This window comes from Giraffa tippelskirchi, chromosome 4 (genome assembly GCF_054371585.1).
Source record: "Giraffa tippelskirchi isolate mGirTip1 chromosome 4, T2T-mGirTip1v1.2.pri, whole genome shotgun sequence".
NCBI classification, from domain to species: Eukaryota; Metazoa; Chordata; class Mammalia; order Artiodactyla; family Giraffidae; genus Giraffa; species Giraffa tippelskirchi.
In genome coordinates this window covers 72,549,359-72,572,836 of record NC_137278.1, presented here as the reverse complement: position 1 = coordinate 72,572,836, position 23,478 = coordinate 72,549,359, and the positions used below count along the sequence as shown (strand labels likewise).

Sequence of the window (23,478 nt, the reverse complement as noted above, 5' to 3'; positions counted from 1 at the left end):
AGATTCTTTACCAACTGAGCTGCAAGGGAAGCCCTCAATTGATAAACAAATACACAATGCAATGAATAAGTGAAAGACATAGTCTGGGGGGGGAAAATGTGATGATAAACAGTATAAAGGCTTTTTTAAAAAACATAAAATATTTTCAAAGCTATTATCTCATTTAATACTGACATCACCCTTGGAGGTTGTTATTATCATGTTGCCTTCCTCTGCACTCACTATAATGTGTATGGGGAAAGGGGAGAGATGGATGGCACTTAGGCTAAGGTTATCAAAAAGGAGTGGTTATTGTGATACACAGTTCATTCGTTTACAAACATTTCCTGTGTTCCTCATATGTGCCAGGCTCTCTGGCACACAGATAGTTAAACTTACAGAATCTAGAGACTGAACTCTAGCTCAATCATTTACTATTAGTTCTAGATTTTGGGGTAAGCTACTTCACATTTCCTAGTTTCAGTTTCCTCATTGTAAAATAAGAATAACAATAGTTCTTAACGCTTAGAGTTGCAAAAATTAAAACGTAAAAATAAAGAAAAGTTAATAAATGCTGATAACATTGGCCATTATCATTAACTATAAATGATTAACTACGGACATGGAACAACAGACTGGTTTCAAATAGGAAAAGGAGTACGTCAAGGCTGTATATTGTCACCCTGCTTATTTAACTTCCATGCAGAGTACATCATGAGAAACGCTGGGCTGGAAGAAGCACAAGCTGGAATCAAGATTGACGGGAGAAATATCAATAACCTAAGATATGCAGATGACACCACCCTTATGGCAGAAAATGAAGAGGAACTAAGAAGCCTCCTGATGAAAGTGAAAGAGAAGTGAAAAAGTTGGCTTAAAGCTCAACGTTCAGAAAACTAAGATCATGGCATCTGGTCCCATCACTTCATGGGAAATGGATGGGGAAACAGTGGAAACAGTGTCAGACTTTATTTTTTTGGGCTCCAAAATCACTGCAGATGGTGACTGTAGCCATGAAATTAAAAGATGTTTACTCCTTGGAAGGAAAGTTATGACCAACCTAGACAGCAGATTAAAAAGCAGAGATATTACTTTGCCAACAAAGGTCCCTCTAGTCAAGGCTATGGTTTTTTCAGTAGTCATGTATGGATGTGAGAGTTGGACTGTGAAGAAAGCTGAGCACCGAAGAATTGATGCTTTTGAACTATGGTGTTGGAGAAGACTCTTGAGAGTCCCTTGGACTGCAAGGAGATCCAACCAGTCCATCCTAAAGGAGATCAATCCTGAGTGTTCATTGGAAGGACTGATGTTGAAGCTGAAACTCCAATACTTTGGCCACCTGATATGAAGAGCTGACTCACTGGAAAAGACCCTGATGCTGGGAAGGACTGGGGGCAGGAGGAGAAGGGGATGACAGAGGATAAGATGGCTGGATGGCATCACCGACTCGATGGACATGAGTTTGGGTAAACTCCGGGAGTTGGGGATGGACAGGGAGGCCTGGCGTGCTGCAATTCATGGGGTCGCAAAGAGTCGGACATGACTGAGCGACTGAACTGAACTGAACTGATACATTAACTATAAATCAGTAACTATAAATAATACTCATCTGTGTTCTTTCCAGGTGTTTGGTAAGAGAGACAGGTAAACAGATATTTCTAAAACAATGCAGCAAATATAATATGAGTATGAATATGAATAAGGGAAAGATTGAAGGCAGGAGGAGAAGGGGACGACAGATGAGATGGTTGGATGGCATCACCAACTGGATGGCCATGAGTATGAGCAAGCTCCAGGAGTTGGTGATGGACAGGGAAGCCTGGTGTACTGCAGTCTATGGGGCCACGAAGAGGCGGACAAGACTGAGGGACTGAACTGAACTGATGAATAAGATGGTACTTCAGAAGATAACTCAACAAATTACACCTGGAGGGAATGGGCTTCTTTCAGGTCTGGGCACTGAAGAACGATCAGTACTTTGCTACACAAAGGGCAGGGAAGGAACATTCCAGAGCAGAGGGACAAGTTTGTGTTAGGTATTGAAAGGTAAGGGGAAGTGTATTACTGCAGCTGGAAGAGCTGGTGTGAAAGGAGGGAACACTACCCCAAGCAGGAGATGTAGTCAGCAGTCTGATAGCTCAAACTTTCTCTACTTCTGAAACTACTTGAATTTTAACCTGCAGGTCAGTGGTTTCTAAACCGAGCTGATTGTCAGGAATTTCCAGGGAGCTTTCTTAAAAGATTCCAATAACCCACCTTCAGAAATTCCAACCCATTAGGTGGGGGTGGGGCCCAGGAACACCTTTGAAAAGCCCCCGGGGGTAATTCTGCAGCTTTGAAACAGGGTTTGGGGCAGCTTTCGTGGGGGAAGGGTGATCAAACGGGAGAGTGCAATACCTTTTGTTAGGCAGGCAACTGTGCAGGATATATCTTGACCTCCTTCCTTCAAGTCTTTGCTGAATATTTAAAAAGAAAAAAAAAAATTCAACCCTCCCCACCCTGTCCTTTATACCTAAACACTTACTTCTAACAGTTTACTTACTATAAGTTTGCTGCTGTTTTAGTTGCTAAGTCGTGTGCAACTCTTTTACGACCCCATGGACCCTCTGTCATTGGATTTCCTAAGCAAGAATACTGGAGTGGGTTGCCATTTCCTTCTCCAAGGGATCTTCCCCACCCACGGATCGAACCAACGTCTTCTACATCACTAGGGGGATTCTTTTTTTTTTTTTTTTTTAGTTCTACCAGTTTATTGCTACCAACCCATTTCCCTCCACCCTCATGCACGCGTGCTCAGTCATGTAACCCCATGGACTGCAGCCCACCAGGCTCCTCTGTCCATGGACTTTTCCAGGCAAGAATACTGGAGTGGGTTATTAGGGGGATTCTTTTACCACTGAACCGCCAGGGAAGCCCTACTGGTAGTTTACTTAGTATATTATCTGAATCCATTCATTAGAATGTAAGCTCTACAAAGGCTGTGATTTTTCTCTTATCTTTACTAATCCTCAGATTCTATGGCTGGCGCATAGCAAGTTTTCTGTTTTTGAATGAATGAATCAATCAAGGAGTGGAGTCTTGGCTAGGATGGAGTTTGCTTAAAAAAGAAAACGGAGGCAGCTGGAAGGAGAGGGGCATAGGTTAAAAAAAATACTGTGCTAGGAAGGCTAGTTTTTCCTTGCTTTCAAGTTTCTTTTTGATTTCACTCTCTTGCTTACGGGTACATAATAAACTCAAAATCAGCCGGAACCTCCCACCTGATCTCTTAATCTAGCTATTCCTCCACCAGGTGCCCACGCCTGTGCAGCCCAGAAAACCCGAAGAGCTAACTTCTTCAAGGATGGGCGTCTGCCAGGGTCTGCGCGCGACCTAGGCTCACGCATGCGCATTAGACAGAGTCACCAGCGTGCGCGGGAAGCTGGGCCGCGTCCGATTATGATTGGCTGTCGGGGCGCACTCCCACCCACAGAGTCGCAGTGCTGGATGCTGATTGGGTGTCTCCGCAGAGGCCGGACGCGCTTGGGGGGCGAGGGAGGGGAGGCGGGAAACATCTTAGTGGGTGCGGGGTCTTGCAGTTCTCTCGGGCGGCTGGCGGAGAGGTTTCGAAATGGCGGTGCAGCCGAAGGACACGCTGCAGCTGGAGAGCGCGGCCGAGGTCGGCTTTGTGCGCTTCTTCCAAGGCATGCCGGAGAAGCCGACCACCACAGTGCGCCTTTTTGACCGGGGTGACTTCTACACGGCGCACCGGGAGGACGCGCTGCTGGCCGCCCGCGAAGTGTTCAAGACGCAGGGGGTGGTCAAGTATATGGGGCCGGCAGGTGAGGGCGGGGACGGCGCGGGCTCGGGGCGGAGGGGACCCCGCAGAGTGGGCTCCTCTCAGGAAGTGGAAGGGTGTCGGGCCTGGAGGCCCGGGGGTGGGGACCCTGGTGTCTCATGGGGGCACTGCGCGTGCTCCGGTCCCTGCCCAGGCCGAGAGGGGCGCCACCCGCCCCCTGCGCTGCCTCCACCCTAAGTCCGTCCCTCGGCAGTTGCCCCGGATCAGAACTAATAGCGATCGCTATGTGCCTGGCTTCATGCGAGGCGTTTTCTTTTTTTTTGCAGTACGCGTGGGTGTCTGCTTCTCAGCCCCCGCTTTGGCGCTGTGGATCTCATCACAAACGCTGCCAATCCTCGTTATCACAAATGCCAGTCCAGGATTGAAATTTAGAATGGAAGGGATTTAGGGAGACCGTTTTATGTCACCAACGTGTTTTTACCTGTTGCCCGAGCGTGATTTATATCGCTGTTCAGCGTAGGGACTTATTGTGTCTACAGTTAATAGGCAGTGTTGGTGGTCGGGACCTTGAACTCTGGACCGGATTGCCTCGATTCAAGTCTTACCTCTTAGCAGCTGTATGGCCTTGAGTTAGTCATGGATGTCGGTGACTCTGCTCGGCATTCAGTGCCCTCGGTAACCCATCCCCATTTCTTTAGCATTATCTCTCCCTGGAAAGCTACTACGAACTTCTCACCCTCTTGTGAGTTAGGTGTTCTAAACATCTTGTTTTTTTTTTAATCTTTTATCCCTGGCTCATTTGTGAATGAGCATGCTAGGAGGAGTGAGGAGTTGCAGGTTTTAGACCTGCCTTTGCCATATGCAGATGGGATGTTACTGACGAAAGATGTTTAATTCAGCAGATAGACGTTTATTGAGTGCTACCTTGTCCTGCAGGGTTCTGGACACTGGGAATACATAGATCAAAAGGCAGTATCCCCCACCTGCACAGAGCTCCCTCTAGTGGATGTTTGTGTGCTTAGTCTCTGGATGTGCTAGGCTTTGTCGCTCAGTCGTGTTGGGGACTCTTTGCGACCCCATGGACTGAAGCCCGCCAGTCTCCTCTGTCCATGGGGATTGTCCAGGCAAGAATACTGGAGTGGGTTGCCATGCCCTCCCAGGGATCTTCCCAATCCAGGGATCGAACCCAGGTCTCTCTCATTGCAGGCGGATTCTTTATCCTCTGAGCTACCAGGGAAGCCCCCTTTAGTGGAGAGCAAGGCAGAAATCTAATTCCAGTTGAGGGTATGTGGAGGATGCTGCAGAACAAGTTGCAGAAGAGGCAGAGACAGGATTGCCAAAGACTGTAGCCTACAGAAGAGGCATTACAAGAGAGGCTAAATTTCACTTGAGTCTTGAGAAACCCTGTACCCGTCAGCAGGAACTTTCCCTTTCCTCTCAGTCCTCCCAAACACAGGCAGCCACAAATCTGCTTTCTCTCTCTCTAGAAACATTGGTGTTGAGTGACTTCTTTCACTTAACATTTTCAAGTTTCATCTGTGTTATCAATCCTTCATTACTTTTTATTGCCAAATATTCCAGTTGTATGGATGTACCATACTTCATTTAATCCATTTGTTAGTTGATCCATATTTGTATTATTTTTTGAACCTATATTTTTAATGTCATCTGTATCCATTCTCTCCTTCCCTAGTGTGCCAGTGAAGAGATGAGCCTTTTGCTGTGGTCTGGATCCCATCTCCTCTTCTCACAGATGGCTTTCTGTTGATCATTTCTTCTCTGTCTGGTTCATTCGATTGGCATTTAGTCTTCTTCATATCCTTTTGGCTGCTTTTCTCTGACTCTAAAACATCTAGTGATACATTATTATAATAAAGCCCTGCTAGTTGGGTTAGTACCTAGCTTCAATTTATTGATGAGAAATCCGAGTCCTTAGAAAACAAAGTTCCTTATCCTTTGTCTCTTTTGCTGTCAGAACTCAGCTTAGAAGGCATCTCCTCTTGGAAACCTTTCTTGACTCCCATCTTAAGGCTGCCTGGTTAGCTGCCTCTCTTCTGTGTTCCCTGCCCTAGGACCTTCTCCTTACCAGTCTCTGCCTCTGAATGGTACAGTGCCCACATGTGAGTGAAAGTTGCTCAGTCATGTCCGACTCTTTGCGACCCCATGGACTGTACAGTCCATGGAATTCTCCAAGCCAGAATACTGGATTGGGTAGATCTTCCCAACCCAGGGATTGAACCCAGGTCTCCCGCATTGCAGGTGGTAGCAGACACATCATCAGCTGAAAGAAGATGGGGGTTCCAAGTTATTCTTGAGGCGGAGAATCTTGTACCAACCTGAGGTTTTTCTTCTGTGCCAGATGGCGGCTGGGTAGCTTTCTCTTCCAGCTCCCCTTCAGTTTTTCTTCCTGACTTTCAGACTTAAAGCATACAGCCAAACTCTTCAACAGAAACATAGAGTAACTATACATCTGGTGCTTATCTGTAAACAAGAGTTAAAATGCATTGCCACATCAGTGTGTCACTTGTTTGAGAGAAATAGTGTCTTTGGAGGATAACTGTATCTTTGGAGATGGTTTGACAACCTATCTGGAGATTAGTAATGGAGGAAGTGTGAGAGGCCTTGGGGGGAGGGGAATCACCTCATTTGCCTCTTCATCCACCACTTTTAAGAAATCTGCACTGGGGACTTTTCCTGGTGGTCCAGTGGTTAGAACTCTGTGCTACCACTGCAGAGGACACAGGTTTGATCCCTGGTCAGGCAACTAAGATCCATCATGCTGCTTGATAACAGCCAAAATAAGTCAGTGCTGTTGTGAATGTGTTTTCCTGTTGAGTGTGTCTATAGAAAGACTGAGGATTGCTCTGGATCCCTCCGCCCTTGGCCAGGCAGATAACTTTGATGTGCAAATAGATGTAATAGAGAGTGTTGGGGCTTGTGGATCTGAGAGTGCTTGTTGATGTGTGCGAAGGATTCCAATTCCAAATCAGTGCTGGCCAGACAAGTATGCTGGCACATCCTACTAGGCTGATTTAAGAATTGTTTCTGAATTATGTGCCAGATCAGTGTTTTTTTCCCCCTCCCCAGAATTGTTTTTGCTGAGTTGGACTTTATGTTTTGCCTTCTAAATTAAAGGATGATACAACAGTGTTTGAAACTCATTGCTCTGTTTATTGGAAGTTGTTGACCGATAATTACGGTGGCATTTATAAACATCTCTGGGAGAAATTCCTCTCTAATTTTGTATTGACTGTGGTTCAGTGCTTTCCACGAGCAAACTTTTTTATGATAATATTTCATCATATGAATCATATTCAGTGTAGTGTTAATTGCTCAGTCATGTCCCACTCTTTGCCACCCCATGGACTGTAACCCACCAGGCTCCTCTGTCCATGGAATTCTTCAGGCAGGAATACTGGACTGGTTACCCATTCCCTTCTCCAGGGGAATCTTCCTGACCCAGGCATCAAACCCAGGTCTCCTGCTTTGCAGGCAGATTCTTTACCGTCTGAGCCACCAGGGAAGTCCATAAATAATGTTTCTTATGTATTCAACTGGATGAGCTAATAGGTTGTCCAGTAGTTCTGGTTTGCACGGGACTAAGAGGGCTCCTGGGGTGCTGGACTTTCAGTGCTAAAAGTTGGAGAGCCTTGGGCAAAGTGAGATTAGGTAGTCACCCTATGTGCTAGGCAAAAACAAGAAATAGTTTAAATGGGGCCTACCATTCCACTGAGGTTCTGGTCCTGAGTGAGTCTTAATTGGGAGAAGTGAGACTAGTGCAGCCTGAATAGACCTTAGATCTCATATGCCTCTTGAGAATGTGAGTACAGGCTTTGATGAAGGAATAACATTCAGAGTAGACGTAATTTTCATGCAGCTTGCTTTCTAAATGCAAGGTAAAGAAAGGTAGTCTATTCAAGTCTGTAAAAATGTGGCTGTGTTTTACTTGCTGAGTTGAAAACTGGCAACCTAAATAATGTTTTCTTAAAAGTTTGAATTAATTGCCTATATTTTAAAGATTGGGTGGTTTCTTGAAAACATTCATATTTTGAGCTTCTTTTGAAAATTCTGCATAGTTGAAAACTCTGGGCAAATTAGCCGTGGCTTGAGTCCAGTGGCTGCTCCCTCTGACCTAGTGAGGCTAGCTTTTTCTTTTACCTTGTACTTTCCTCATTTTGTCACAGTTCGCACATTTAAAGTCGTTTGTCATCTGTCATTTGTGTTCTTCCTTTGGCTTTCTCTGCTCATTTGATACCCGCCTGGTCCCTGTACCTGGTCCTGAATTAGATCATAAGAAATGTTCTAGGGAATGACTTTAGAGAGGCAAGATTTGAGCCCGTTTTCAGGGTGTCTGTGACAGCAGGGGTGCTTGTCCACTACTTACGTAACTAGTGAAATGATATTCAAAGTATCAGCTGTGTCTTGCTGTACAGAATAATTGTATTATGTCATTTAATTAATTTTTATTTGTATTTAATATTTGTGTTTGATACAATCTATTGTTAAATTTAGGTTAAGTCTCATAAGATCCTGACTTGTTAGAATAATCTGCACGTATATTCTGTAGTTTTATTTTTGAAATTTATTTGACTGTGCTGGGTCTTAATGGTGAGTTTTATTGCAGTATGAATAGTGTGGAGTTATAGAAAAGAAAAAAAAGCAATGCTTTATATTAGCCTGCGTGTGCGTGCATAGAATGTGTTTGGAAATATATTCTATGAACTGGTAACACTTGGGTGGTAAATTGAATGTGTAGGGGACAGTGGTGAAAAGGAAAGTCTCCTTTTTGATGTACCTTTTGAAACTTCAATTTTTGAACTATGTTACCTAGAACATTTTATTGTAATTAGTAATTTACTTTATGGACCTTCTGAAAAAATTATATAAATACTATTGTATTATTATTATATATATAACTGTTGCAATAGTTATTCAGTTCAGTTCAGTCGGTCAGTTGTGTCCGACTCTTTGCGACCCCATGAACTGCAGCACACCAGGCCTCCCTGTCCATCACCAACTCCCTGAGTCCACCCAAACCCATGTCCATCGAGTCGGTGGTGCCATCCAGCCATCTCATCCTCTGTCGTCCCCTTCTCCTGCCCTCAATCCTTCCCAGCATCAGGGTCTTTTCAAATGAGTCAGCTCTTCGCATGAGGTGGCCAAAGTATTGGAGTTTCAGCTTCAACATCAGTCCTTCCAATGAACACCCAGGACTGATCTCCTTTAGGATGGACTGGTTGGATCTCCTTGCAGTCCAAGGGACTCTCAAGAGTCTTCTCCAACACAACAGTTCAAAAGCATCAATTCTTTGGCGCTCAGCTTTCTTGATAGTCCAACTCTCACATCCATACATGACTACTGGAAAAACCATAGCCTTGACTAGAGGGACCTTTGTTGGCAAATGTCTCTGCTTTTTGATATGCTGTCTAGGTTGGTTATAACTTTCCTTCCATGGAGTAAGTGTCTTTTAATTTCATGGCTGCAGTCACTATCTGCAGTGATTTTAGAGCCCAGTAAAATAAAGTCAGCCACTGTTTCCACTGTTTCCCCATATATAATAAACAATAGTTATTATATAAGACTTTTATCCAAACTTGTTAAAAACAGATGATGAAAAAGGATAAGTAGCATCAGCTGTATATACATTTATTCATTTTTTTAATCTTAATTTCTTATTTTGATATGTAGGTGGCTATATTTATCCACCATTTTATACCCTTCATCTACTAGAATCCCTGGGACATGAAATAGGTGCTTGATAATTTATTGAGTGAATGAATTACTGGGAAAACAACATAGCTTGGGGGGAGGCATTGTGTTAGGTCTTGAACACTTAAGACTTTAAATTCTGAAATCTGTAACCTGTATTTTTAATATTTTTCTTTAGGAGCAAAGACTCTGGAGAGTGTTGTGCTTAGTAAAATGAATTTTGAGTCTTTTGTAAAAGATCTTCTTCTAGTTCGTCAGTACAGAGTTGAAGTTTATAAGAACAGAGCTGGAAATAAGGCCTCCAAGGAGAATGATTGGTATTTGGCATTTAAGGTAATTATCTTCCTTTTAAATTTAGTTGTGTTTTTAAGAATAGAAAAAATAAAAATGCAAGAGAATTCTGTGTTGCTTTAATATTTTAGCCAGGCTGTGATAGTAAAATCCTTTGAGAGACTTTAATATTCTTTAGCATGTGGTTTTTAAAATCACAGTTTAATAACAATTCAGAAATTCAATAAATCCTTATGAGTGTGAGTACTTTGAGCTTTGTCACTGTCACTGAAACCCAAGTAATTAATAGCTTTTATGTAAAGTTGAATGCCAGCATTAAAGAAGATTTGATTTTTTACTGTTGTTGAAGTAATATCACAGAAATTAACATGTTCTGGGAAACTCATTTATACACACTTGTAATGTATTTGGCTCTTTGTGTATTCCTTTCTCTTTCATTAGACTGTAATTTTTTAAAAGTCTGGAACTTTGTTTAATGCTGATCATATTCCTAGGTGTGTCTAGAAGGGCTTGTTGATATGCTTCTACTGCCCTCATGGAGATGATTGTGCTAGCTTGTTTTATTTAAGGACTATATTTTTAGTCTGTAATGTCATGTTTTTGTTCACACAATACATTCTCTCGTAGCTCAGTCAGTAAAGAATCTGCCTGCAATGCTGGAGACCCTGGATCAATTCCTGGGTCAGGAAGATCCCCTGGAGAAGGAAATGGCAACCCACTCCAGTATTCTTGCCTGGAGAAGTCCATGGACAGAGGAGGCTTGCAGGCTACAGTCCATGAGGTTGCAAGAGTAGGACACAACTTAGTGACTAAACCAATAAATGCACATAAATATTGGATAAAGGTTAAAATGTTGGGGAATTGAGATTTATCCTTGCAAGGGAATAAATGTGGTTAGCGGGGGACAATGCTCTGGGCTTGTAGTTGGTGCATCTCATTTCTTTTCTCCTCTGTCCCTCTGGGTGATCTTGGCAAATTTCCCAGCCTTCTCCTGTATCTGTTTCTTTATAAACGTAACATTAGAAGGTTTTCAAGATGTCTTCTGACCTGGAAGGCCTATGAAAGTTTTTGTGTGCATTATTTAAACATGCGATGTTGGTACTGCCCCAAGGATAATATTCTTCAATGTCCCCTCCATGTTGCCTCCCACCACTGCCCCCTGCCTTTGAAAATGTACACATTTCCTGAAGATTACATCTGAGAGAATTTAGCATTCTGTGTTACAGAGTTTCCTCAGAATTTTCAGTGATACTTGATTGAGAAAAGTGGGACTGAGAGTATTATTCCCAGTTGCTCAGGAGTAATGCATCTGCCTGCCAATGCGGGAGAATCGAGTTTGATCCCTGGGTCAGGAAGATCCCCTGGAGGAGGCAATTGCAATCTACTCCAGTACTCTTGCCTGGAAAATCCCATGGACGAGGAGCCTGCTGGACTGTAGTCCATAGTGTCACCAAGAGTTGAACGTGACTAAGCATGAGTGCGCTCACACGCACACACACACATTACGATGGAGTTTCCTCAGAATTTTCATTGCTACTTTACTGAGAAAAGTGGGACTTAAAGTATTATCCTACATCTTGAAAGATTTTAATAAAAAATTGAGGGTACCAAAACATGATGTTTTTCTATCTCACTCTTCACAGAGCTCAATTAGTAACAACACCAAAATGTGGAATCATGAATTTAGGTGATTAACTGTTTTATGAGCTCATCACACCTCACTCCTTGTGTCATCAGAATCCTTTAGATGAATTGTTTTTAACTCCTAGCTTTTAGATCAGGGAAAAAAACATTAACTGTGTATCTTGATCAGGTTAAAACATAGTATCTTCATTCTGACATTTTAAGAAGTTCAGATTTAGGAGCTGCTAAAGTTGATGTATCTTAATTTTTAGCTTATTGATTCTGTGTAAAGTAGTAGTGATATTTAGGGTAGTTGACTTCTATGACTTTTTTTTTTAACTTTCGGCCACACCAAGTGGCATGTGTGATCTTATTTCCCTGACTAGGGGTCAGACTGGTGTCACCCTCAGTGGAAGCTGGGACCACTTGGTCCACTTAACCACTGGACCATCAGGGAAGTCCCTGTGAATGACTTTTTCCTCCTGTGTTCTCAGTAGTATGTTCAGAGCAAGAAGGGACCTTAGTACCATCTAGTTCAGGGATTACCAGTCTTACCATTTTCAAGGACCGTCAAAGACTCAATTTTATTAGCTACTGGTTCACTTTTGAAGGTTTTTTTAAAGATATGCTTCATAACCTGTGTGTAAATCTGAAGCATGTATGTGAAAATATGATGTTTACGTTTGTGAGTGAATCAGTGCTTTTTACATTTGAGTATCAGATAACAGTTTTCCATAACATTTTCTTTTTTGGGGCTGAACTGTGAGGCATTCAGGATCCCTGGCTAGGGGTTGAACTCAAGCCCCCTCTGGTGGAAGCTCAGTCTTAACCACTGGACTACTGGAGAAGTTCCTCCATTTCATTTTTGATCCAGATTTTAAACAATTCATACAGAGTTACAGTATGTTCAGAACCATATTGTGAAAAGATGCTGTTATGATGCTAAAGACATCCAAGAACTGTTGATGGCTACTGGTTGCCTAAGTTTGGCTGTCACTGCTCATTTGTACTATTTCTGACTGTCAGTTTTCATACCATGGTCCATCAGTTGCCCTAGAAATGCCTCATGTTAACACGCAGCTGTCAGCTTCTGATCATGTTGAACTGCTGTAACCCACCAACTTGACACAAGCAGAGCCAAAAGTAAAGAAACTTAACCCTTTAGTTACTGTGTATATTCTTAAAGAGATTTCTAATCTTTTTGAAATATTGAGAATAGGTCAAAGACCCTTTATTTGGAAATCATTGATCTAGAACAATCTGTGTTTTACAAATATATTGATACAGAGTGATGACTATCCAAGGTTAATATTTAAGCTAATAATGCGATATGTGATATAACTATGTGATATAACTACTCAGTGAAAATTCTAATACATGTAACCAATAGGTAGTTTGGCAGAGTGTAGAAATGTAAGCATACCATTGAGAGAGTTATCCCTTTGGGTTCCTCAATGAATGAGTGAGTGTAAACCTCGCTGCCACATTTCAAACTGAAAATCACTTTTGATACTGCTGTTCTTAGATGTGCCCAAGTGTTCTTATGGAAAATTAGGGAGGATACTTTATAGAAGATATGGTAATATTAATTGGAATACATGGTTATAAGTAATTTTTTGTTTGGTAAGAAAATGTTCTGTTAATAAAATTCATCTAGGTTGGGTAATTTTTGTTTGCTAGTGAAATATTAAAGTACACTGAAGAGTTTCTTAAAATTTCTCTTTATTTTTGCTTAGGCCTCTCCAGGTAATCTTTCTCAGTTTGAAGATATTCTCTTTGGTAACAACGATATGTCCACTGCCATTGGTGTTGTGGGTGTTAAAATGTCAACAGTCGATGGTCAAAGACAGGTTGGAGTTGGGTATGTTGACTCCACACAGAGGAAGCTAGGACTGTGTGAGTTCCCCGATAATGATCAGTTCTCCAATCTGGAGGCTCTCCTGATTCAGATTGGACCAAAGGAGTGTGTTATACCAGGAGGGGAGACCGCTGGAGACATGGGAAAACTGAGGCAGGTAAGGGAATGGAGTCTATGATAGAGAATCTAAGGCTAGGAATGCCTCAAGTAACATACTGTTTTATTTAAGACAAAAATTTAAAAGTTGGAACCATTTCAATCTATTTTGACAAAATTTTGTATCTTTATTAGGACTTGCCAGCTCTTCCTTGTTTAAAACTTGTTTTCCTTCAGATCATTTCCCCCTCCCCGCTTCCTCTCTTTCCTTCTGAACTGAATGTCATCTTAAAGGGATCACAGTTAATAAAAGAAGTACTTTCACAGTTGAGGGATGCAGGGTGGGGAAGAGGTGATGTAGGACCTTTAAAAATAAAAAACTATGCCCGTATTTAGCATGGATGTGTCAAATAAGATCCAGTTCCTTAGGATTATTTTTTTTTTTAATAGTTTGAGTGGAACTTTAGCCTGTTTTATTTTTCTGATTCTTTTAACAAATTTCTGATTTTGTTGTTTGTATGGGTGTCTGGTTTATTATTTTAGATTTTTAAGGATTCTTTTCTTCTTATGAGCCTCAAATAGAATAAGAACTACTTGAGAGTTAGCAAATCTGTGATGGGCATTTTTAGCAAAAATAGTATCTAGGCAACTTTCCCCAAGTATCATTCTGTTATTTTTTACTACTGAGACTATTTTTTGAAAGCTTCATGTAAGCCTAATTTTAAACTTCCACAAAAATTTTATTAATAGATTTTTAAAATACATGTTAATACATGTTACCAACGTTTTCTTGCGTGTATTGTTGTGTAACAATATAATGTGGGTTAATAAGCTGTTTGTTAAAATGTTATTACTTTATATTTGTCAGTGGCACAACTTTCTGTATTGCTTTTCTTTTAGTAATTTAAAATATTTCCTGTAAAATAGGTTATTCAGAGAGGAGGAATTTTGATCACAGAAAGAAAAAGAGCTGACTTTTCCACAAAAGATATTTATCAGGACCTCAACCGGTTGTTGAAAGGCAAAAAGGGAGAACAGGTGAACAGTGCTGTGTTGCCAGAAATGGAGAACCAGGTATGTGAATTACAAATATGAATTTATCCCTAAATAGTGACGTTTTAGAAGGCTGCTTCGGTTATCTCTATCTCAAAGCCTAAAATGGATCACTGATTTTTAAGCTTATTTTAATCTGTGATGAAGTTTGTGAAAATGACTAGAAAATGAATGACTAGAAAAATTCAAACATAATCTTAGATATAACTTCATTATATTTACACAACATATATCCTTGGGGTGAGGAAGAGATTATTGTTTTACTGGTTTCACCAGAAAGAGCCTGATTACTGTCAGCTAAGTAAGTGAGGTAGCATAGTTGGTACTATTAAAGTTTTATAATATAGGAGCTGTGAGGTTTTCAGTAAATTACTTCAGCTTCATTATGTCTTAAAGGATTGTTGTGGAGATTAGAAAGTAATAAGGATGGACATAATACACAGTGCATAATAATTGAAAAATAAATGTTACATTTAAACAGTTTGGCTCAAAAATTGGCACTGATTATGTTCAGCGTTAGATATGAATATGCAAACAATGGTTGAAGTTTATCTTCAATTTTTCGAATCTTTGAAGAAAGTATGGTTTGGAGTTATATTTTTATGTAAAATATTAGTAACCTCTTTGAGTGGTTATTTGTAGATCACTGACAAGTAAAATAAAAATTTGTATATTTAAATAAGAGTAAGTTATAGCTACTTATAATTTTCAAAATTGACTTCAAACTAGAATAAACTGAGACTATTATTACTATGATGATTTTGCAGTGATTACTTATCACATAATAGTTTGATCCTTATAAACTAAGTTTATCTGGTTTACTTTATTTATGTGACAAAATGAAAAGCCATTGTGTATGAGTAATAATCCCAGTACAGACATTCCCTGACTTATGGTTCAACTAACAATTTTTTTTTTTTAACTTTACAATAGTGCAGAAGTGATATTTATTCAGTAGAAACTATACTTTGAATTTTGACCTTTTCCTGGACTAGCAATATTTGGTGCAGTTTTCTTGTGATGCTGGGCAGCGAGCAGCAGCTCTCAGTCAGCCGTGGGATCACAAGGGTTTAATAGCCGGTACACTTACAACCATGCTGTACCCGTAGAACCATTCTGTTTTTTGCTTTCAGTACAGTGTTCAATAAATTTTGAGTTACTAAACTATATTGTAAAGTAGGCTTTGTGTTAGATGATTTTGCCCACCTATAGGCTAATGTGTTCTGAGCACATTTAAGGCAGATGAGGCTAAGCTATGATGTTCAGTAGGTTAACTGTATTAAATGCATTTTCCATTTACGATAGGCTTATTGGCATGTAACCTCGTAAGTCAAGGAAAAGCTGTATTAGAGAAAATTACTTTAGTGTTGAAAATTGGAAGACGCTTCCAGGGCTAGTGAGGGCTTCCCAGGTGGCTCAGTGGTAAAGAATCCATTTGCCAATGCAGGAGACTCAGGTTTGATCCCTCGGTTGGGAAGAGCCCCTGGAGGAGGAAAGGGCAACCCACTCCAGTATTCTTGCCAGGATAATCCCATGGCCAGAGGAGCCTGGTGGGCTACAGTCCGTGGGGTTGCAAAGAGTCAGACATGACTAAGCAACTGAGCATGCACACAAGCCTCTTAGGGCTACTAAAAATTGTTACCATCTGTCTCTCACGGTGACATAACAGGAGATTCTTTTATATTTGGCAGAGGCAGATAGATGACTGTGTTATCAATTAGGAAATATATGCACATTCACAATAAATTTGGTACCAAGTATAAGTAGAATTTTCATCGGGCTATCAGTTTAATGTCCTTAGCTTCTTTATGTTATGTTATAGTAGTAATATAGGCAGTTATTTCTTATTTAAATATGCATACAAGGAAGTATATATAAGTATATAACTAAATTTTTATGAATTGTAAGTACCCGCATAACCAGCACCCATGAAACAGAATAGTACCGGGATCATAAGACCCTTTTTATGTTTTCTTCCAGTTGTTAACCTCCTTTAGTACCTCTGACAGTATGAATTAGTTTGATCTATTTTTGTAGTTTATATAAATGGACTCATAAAGATTGTGCTCTTGTGATTTCCTTTATGCAGTATTATGTTTGTGAGATAATCTGTATTGTTGTGTGTTGTGGTGGATTGTTTGTGCTTATATCGAATTGTTGTATGTAGTATTCCACAGTGTGAACGTGCCAGGCTTTACCCTTTTTACTCTTGGTGGACAATAGCATAATTTCTCCTTTTGGCTATTATAAATAGTGTTGCTAGTACAGTAAGTTTTCACTTCCTAAAAATCATTTTCTAGTCTTAAAAAAGGTTTATTTAAACTTTGTCTGATTTTCTTGGTTTGAATTGGGAAAAAATACCAGGAAAAATGATAGTGTTTGAAATTTATTTTCATTACCATTTGTTTTTTTTTTTTTAATCTCTAGAATTCTAGTGATAGCCATCTTTTGTTTTAAAATCTTAATCTTAGGTTGCAGTTTCTTCCTTGTCTGCAGTAATCAAATTTTTAGAACTCTTATCAGATGACTCAAACTTTGGACAGTTTGAACTGACTACTTTTGACTTCAGCCAGTACATGAAATTGGATGTTGCAGCAGTGAGAGCCCTTAACCTTTTCCAGGTAAAAAAAAAAAAATGCATCCGTTAAAAATATTTCTTTTTATATATAGAATATAAGACTTTTAATAAGGAGCTTAAATATTTTGAAATATTATTATACTTAAATAGTTTTGAATTACTGTATTTTCCTAATTGCAAACTATATAAATATAATTTGTCCTGACTTTATGAATAAATTGTGTATTAACAGCAGTTTTAAAAAATTATATTTTAAGAAGTTTTATGTTTAAAACTGCAGTAATTATAAAGTGGTGCTGTTTTGGGGAAAAATATACAGCAGAAAATCAGATTTAATACATTAAAAGTCTGATTTTCAGATAAGGAGCTTTTGTGTACATTTCAATTTAATATTTGAAGAATGTTAAGTTTTGTGTTGTTGTCACAAGTTTGGGGAGTGAAGGGGTTGGTTTTTTTTTTTTTTTCCCCATGAAGCTTGTGGGATTTTAATTCTCCAAGCAAGGATCGAACCCAGGCCTTTGGCAGTGAAAGCTTAGACTCCTGAGCACTGGACTACCAGGGAGTGCCCAATGTTAAGTGTTCTTGTTCCCCAAATTAAGTAGTCCTTTTTCATGGCATAGTGAGGTCACTAATGAGCCTGCCACTTTCCTATTTTATTTTTGTTTACTAGGGTTCTGTTGAAGATACTTCTGGCTCTCAGTCTCTGGCTGCATTGCTGAATAAATGCAAAACCCCTCAAGGACAAAGACTGGTTAACCAGTGGATTAAGCAGCCTCTTATGGACAAGAACAGAATAGAAGAGAGGTATATTAAAAAAAGTGTACACTTTTGTAAACTCTAAGTAACTTCCAGTCACTCCATATGTGCTTATACCACTTATTACAACATGCAATTTTGCACCTTTATTTTCGCATCTAACTGCACAGAAAGTTAATAAAGTAGTAGGATAGTGGTGATTTAGATTGATTAACTTATTTTCTTAATTATGATTTTTTACCTTCGCTATAAAAAGGTAAACTTTTATTAGAGAGGTGGTGTTGGTATAATGTCTCAGAGCATTTGTGCTTTGGAGCTAGTTTACCTTGGTTCATATTGAGCTCTTCCACTTAGGTGCTGTGTTGTATTGGGTATTATTGAACCTCTGCGTGGCAGTGTCTTCCCTTTCAAAATGACAGTAATAACACACCTCCTTCTTAGGGTTGCTATGAGGATTAGATGATTTAATGTATTTAAAGTACTTTAAACAAAGTCTGGCACAAAGGAAGCACTTACTCTTTATTATTCTAGAAAAAATTTAAGGCAGCCTAAACATTTCAGAAAATCTTTAAAACTGAGGAAATAAAAGAAAAAGCGATATAATGCTGCTGCATATAATGTGAGTAGCATTGGAGTATGTTTTATTTTTATCTTTGTTTTAGATATAAGTTTTAAAACTTAAATGAAGTGTAATACACATAAAAGCACAAATCCTGAAGGTGCAGTTTGATGGATTTTCACAAAGTGAATACCTTGCTAACAACACATAAGTCAGGAAACAACATAACTAGCATCCCCAAAACTCTTCCCAGTTATCCTTATAGTTACTGCCTCTCCTCACTTCAAGGGTAATAACTGTCCTTCTAGCCTCATAGATTAATTAGTTTTACCTGTTTTTGAACTGCATATAAGTAAAATAATTTTCTATAGTTCACTCTTAATGTTTGATAGTTTTTTAAAAACACAGTTGTAATCCTAATATAGTTTTGTGTCCTAGTGTTTTCCCACTTGTGCTTATATTATCATAAGCATTTTTTAGTGTTACTGTTTTATGTTCATATTCAGCATTTTTAATAAATTCATAATATTTTATTGACTGGATATACTTTACCTTTTTCAGTAATTAGGTTATTTCAGTGGCCTTATTGTATACCTAACATTTTCGGTTTGGTAAATTAAGATATATTGCCAGAATAGGTAAAAGAGAGTCAATATTTTTATGGATTTGATGTTGTCAAATTGTTCAAGAATTTGTTTAATGCCTACTGAATTCTGATGGTATACAAAAAGCATGATGATCCTTTGACTATATGGGGCTATATATATGCCAGGCAAACATAAAATAGTTGATCAGTATCATAAGACACACCCTGCAGATAATTTACCAAGCTAACATTGATCCGGTGGATTCTAAAGGGTCTTACAATAAAAATAACTCAAGAAGTCAGCAAATTGTGGGTATGTTGATATATCATTGAAAATATGGGAGTTGAAATGCTAAGGTAACTTCCTGAAGCCAGGTTTGTTGGAGAAGAAGAGTGGGATTTAGTAACAAAATAAGAAATAGGAAGGATTGGATATTTGCAAGTAATTAAGGCAGTTTACAGGTTTTTAATTATTTGTGACTAACTACGTTTACATAAGTCAAATGTCAAACGGAACAGAAGGATATACAGTGCTGAGTTTCTTGCTCTTATCTCCTGATTTCCCAGGGCTCCCTTCCTCAGGGCCTCTGCACTGCAGCAGGGACACATTTCTTATAGTACTCTGTGTGAATTGCCAACACTTGCCCTGGGAGCAACGGGTCTTAATCAAATTCTTGAGTATCCTTCCATGGAAAGTCTGTGCCTGAACAAGTAGAAGTTTATATCCATCCTCCCTTATCTTTTTGTTGTTTCTTAAAAGAAATGATAGGTAATTTAATTCCTATGCTCTAGGTCATTGGTTGTGTTTTTAGCTTTGGGCTTGTAGGAACAGAGCCCATGTCAGTGGTCCTCTTCTGGTTTAACAGCTAGAGCGTGCATATATTTGGACCCTTCAAAAACCTGAGACATCACTTACTGTTACCAGAATAACAAGTTATTTAGAAGGCAAGATACCAAAATTAATTTTTTGGCTATAATTAAAGGTTATTTTCATAGGACATAGCAATAATTTCCAAAATCTGATACCCTTACAAGACTGACTAATTAGGAATATGATTTGCCAGAATGGCTTTCTGAGTCAGATCATGATTTGCTTTTCTGCACTTGTAGGATGAGGAAACATTTCTCCTTTCTATCTTGGGGAGAATTTTTTTTTCTGATCAGCAATTAGGAAGGTCTGTGGTTTTCAAGGCCCAATGCTGAAATTCCACAGAGCAGGAAGACAAAGTTATACTCCTTAAGGCAGACTTCTGTTGGGACAGTCTCCTTTTTTTAAATACCCTTTCTCAGTTCCACCTGCTCTGATACATCATGCTTCTAGTTTATGCCTTGCTGGGGTTCTCATTGTCTCCCTCTGTAAGCATTTAAGATTAAGATGGATTATTCTTCAGAGCTGCATATCGAATCAAGCTTTTGTTCTTACTGTCACTGTTTTGTGGTAATTTTCTAGCCGAGAGGTGGTGGAAATCTCTACTCCACCCTTTTAAAACTAAGTGAGGAGTTAAAGTGTGTGGCTGTACAGGGAATTCTGTTAAGGAAAGTAGAGATTTCTCTGTTTTCTATTTTTGCTAGAGCAGACAGAGGAACAGTTGTGACTAGATCTTTGAGTTTGATGGATACACCTATTCCAGAGCTATAGCCCAGTGATAGGTTCAGGAATAACAATGAAAATAGGATTGCTTTTAAGTCATTGTCAGGCTCTTAGGAGGAAGAGAAGACTGGTTGCCTGGGACTTTGCTAAGTATCTCACGTTCATTAGCTGAGAGGTGGTGGAGACTGGCTCCTGTCTGGCCTGACTCCAGAGCCCATGCCTTTTATCGCTGTACTGTATTTCTTGCTGCTATCAATTGTGTTTAATTTGATCCACGTTGAATTTTAACATCAGAAATGAAATGTACTATTTTGGCTTTTAAGTTATACCTGTGGAATCGCTTTATGTGTGATAATGCTCATTTTTCCATTCATTAAAACCTATTTGCACTGGCAATACTTTATAGCTAGCTAATGGCTTAAGTACTTTAATCTCCGGTGAGAATTGATACTACCTTTAAGAAGTGAGTTTCTGGGTATTTCTTCCTTTTGTGCTTTACCTAACAGTCAAATTAGGAATTACAACAAGAATACCGTCTATATTACTATTAAGAATTCTCAGATTTGCACATGGCCCTAGGGCTGTTACCATTAGTTTTAATTTTTTAGGACTTTTTTTGCTGTTTGTCTTTCCATAGATTTATGTGAAGCCTTAATGAATTATCCTTTTGTTGTTGTTGTTAGACTTCTTTAAAGAACATTGAATATATGTTAGCGTATGACATAGTTCACTCATGAAGTTACTGATGATACCATTTGCACATGTTGAATTTGGTATTCTTATTGCCTTCTAGTTTAAAATTATTTTTATATGACATTTAATAGCAGTTTTATTTGAAATATGTCTCCAAGTAAAAGTAGCTCCTATAAATGTAGAAATAGTGGTGGTGCTTATGTGATAGTATATCATGCTTCTTGAGGCAGTGTACTTCCGGGGTTATATTCAGACTTAGACCTACGTTTCTTTCCAGATTATGTTAAGTATCCTTTTGTGCAAGGATGTCTTTAGTTAGTAGTGAGTGTGCTGCGGAAATAGAGGTCTGGAGGTCATACAGTGAGTGCAGTTTCTTTAAAACAGCAAAGCTTTGCTCTGGTCTCAGAGGACAAACAGGAGGACTGTTACTCCACTGCTCTCCCACCACTGTTTTCTCTGCCTCCAAATCAAGTTTAGTGAAACCCCTTATTCTGGTTTCTGGACTGATCTGCTAGTCCCTTTGAATTTTATTTGCCTTCCTATCCAGTCTGTACCACAAAGGCAACCCTTTTCCCAGTGCTTTCATGGGGGACATAGAATTTCTTGTCCCATTGGCCCTTTGTCAAACTGGCCCCTCTTTCTCTATTAAAAGTTGCTGGAGAGGTCACACAGTGCAGATTGGACCCACTGTACCTTTCAAGCTATCTAGCGTTCACTGCTACCTGGTGTTACTTTTGTCACGTGACTTATTACTGTGACCAGTGCAGCATTTTGTATTTTCCATTCAGCTTCTCCTACACTTAAACAGATGATCTCCTCCTTGATTCTTACAGTCTCAAAATGTATCTATATTTTCAGTTTTCTATTCCCTGGTTCTGTCTCACAAGAGGAAATAATACTCTTTCCTTTCCAAAGGCAACATTTCCATTTTGCTTCTGGTTAGTTTTTTTCCTATCCTCTCCTTCAGGTTTCTTCTATTGCGTCCTGTATTCTTCTCCTGTCAAGTCTCTGCTGTTGCTGCTCCACCATTCCTTCCTAAGTATTTTCCTCAAAATCCTATCTCTTTAAATCCCAACTGTTCAGAATATTGGAAAAGACCCTGATGCTGGGAAAGATTTAAGGCAAAAGGAGAAGGGGGCAGCGGAGGATGAGATAAGATAGCTTCAGTGCCTCAATGGACGTGAGTTTGAGCAAACTCTGGGAGATAGTGGAGGTCAAAATGTGGTTCCCCAGCTCCCATGGGAGTTCTCTGCTTTCTTGTATCACATTTTGTTGCATTTTATATCTCATTTGTATTCAGCACTAACTGTAAGAACAGACATGTCCTTCTTCACTAGATTGAATGTTCTTTGAAAGCATGTTCCTCTCTTACACGTTTGGCCTTTTTTTTTTCTTTTTTAATTTTCTCAACCCTACCTTGCAGATTATCTATCTAATGTATCAGATGAGTGATGGTGTCTGCATTAAACCATGTGAAGAACAGATAAAGAAGAGACTCAAAAACTTGTAGTTCTTTAGGTACCAAATTTATTCTCAGTCATATAAATATACTGTTGTGAAATTTCAGCCAATTATTCTTACAGTAAGATCAGAAATTTCGAAATTTTAGAGATGAACTGACCCCCAGAATGATCTTATATTCTAGTCAGTTTGAAAATTAATGTATCCAATTGTGACAGCTGAGTAATTTTGAGTAGGATTGACAGGTATACCTTGTTTTGCCAACAGTAACTTTGGCACTTCTGAAATTGTGATTTGAAAATGGCATTGTCATGGAAACAGTAGAGCAGTCTTTTTAAAAAAAAACCTCTGTTAGCCAGAACATAAACTAATACTATAATTATTTCTAAATGGCTTATTGAATAGACTTGTGAAACTAGCAATTTATTAGACTTTTAATGATACCAGACCAAAGACTGAGGGGACTGTGTATCTTGCCTGTGCTATATGTCTTAGAAGCTTTTTCATTCCCTTGCTGTTTTACTTCTTAATACTCTTACTGGAACTTTATGCTCCTTTTTTTTTTTTTTTTATTGCAGTACAGTTGATTTATGATGTGTTCATTTCTACTGTACAGCAAGGTGATTCAGTTTTATATATCTTTATATTCTTTACCATTATGGTTTATTATCAGATAGTGAATACAGTTCCCTTTGCTATACAGCAAGACCTTGTTTTATATATAATAGCTTACATTTGCTAACACCTCTTCCCCTTGGCCATCACAAGTCAGTTCGCTATATCCATGAGTCTATGTTTGGTAGATAGGTTCATTTGTGTCATACAAGTGATATTATATGGTATTTGTCTTTCTCTTTCTGACTGACTTAG

At 39.2% G+C, this 23,478-nt stretch overlaps 1 protein-coding gene across 4 annotated transcripts in view; it reads left to right on the top strand.

Moving 5' to 3' along the window:
- The first annotated feature begins 3,515 nt into the window (after window positions 1–3,515).
- MSH2 (mutS homolog 2) overlaps window positions 3,516–23,478 on the top strand; it is a 73,568-nt gene continuing 53,605 nt past the window's right edge. Inside the window, exons 1-6 of one of the 4 annotated variants that reach the window (XM_081591234.1) lie at window positions 3,516–3,797; window positions 9,642–9,659; window positions 13,184–13,392; window positions 14,259–14,405; window positions 16,856–17,005; window positions 17,633–17,766. In XM_081591234.1, coding sequence (XP_081447360.1) covers window positions 3,587–3,797; window positions 9,642–9,659; window positions 13,184–13,392; window positions 14,259–14,405; window positions 16,856–17,005; window positions 17,633–17,766 — 869 coding nt within the window. In that variant the 5' untranslated portion in view covers window positions 3,516–3,586. Of the gene's footprint in view, window positions 3,798–3,934; window positions 4,430–9,641; window positions 9,797–13,113; window positions 13,393–14,258; window positions 14,406–16,855; window positions 17,006–17,632; window positions 17,767–23,478 lie in introns of those variants that run through there. The other 3 variants (XM_081591232.1, XM_081591235.1, XM_081591233.1) reach the window with 3 other exon arrangements.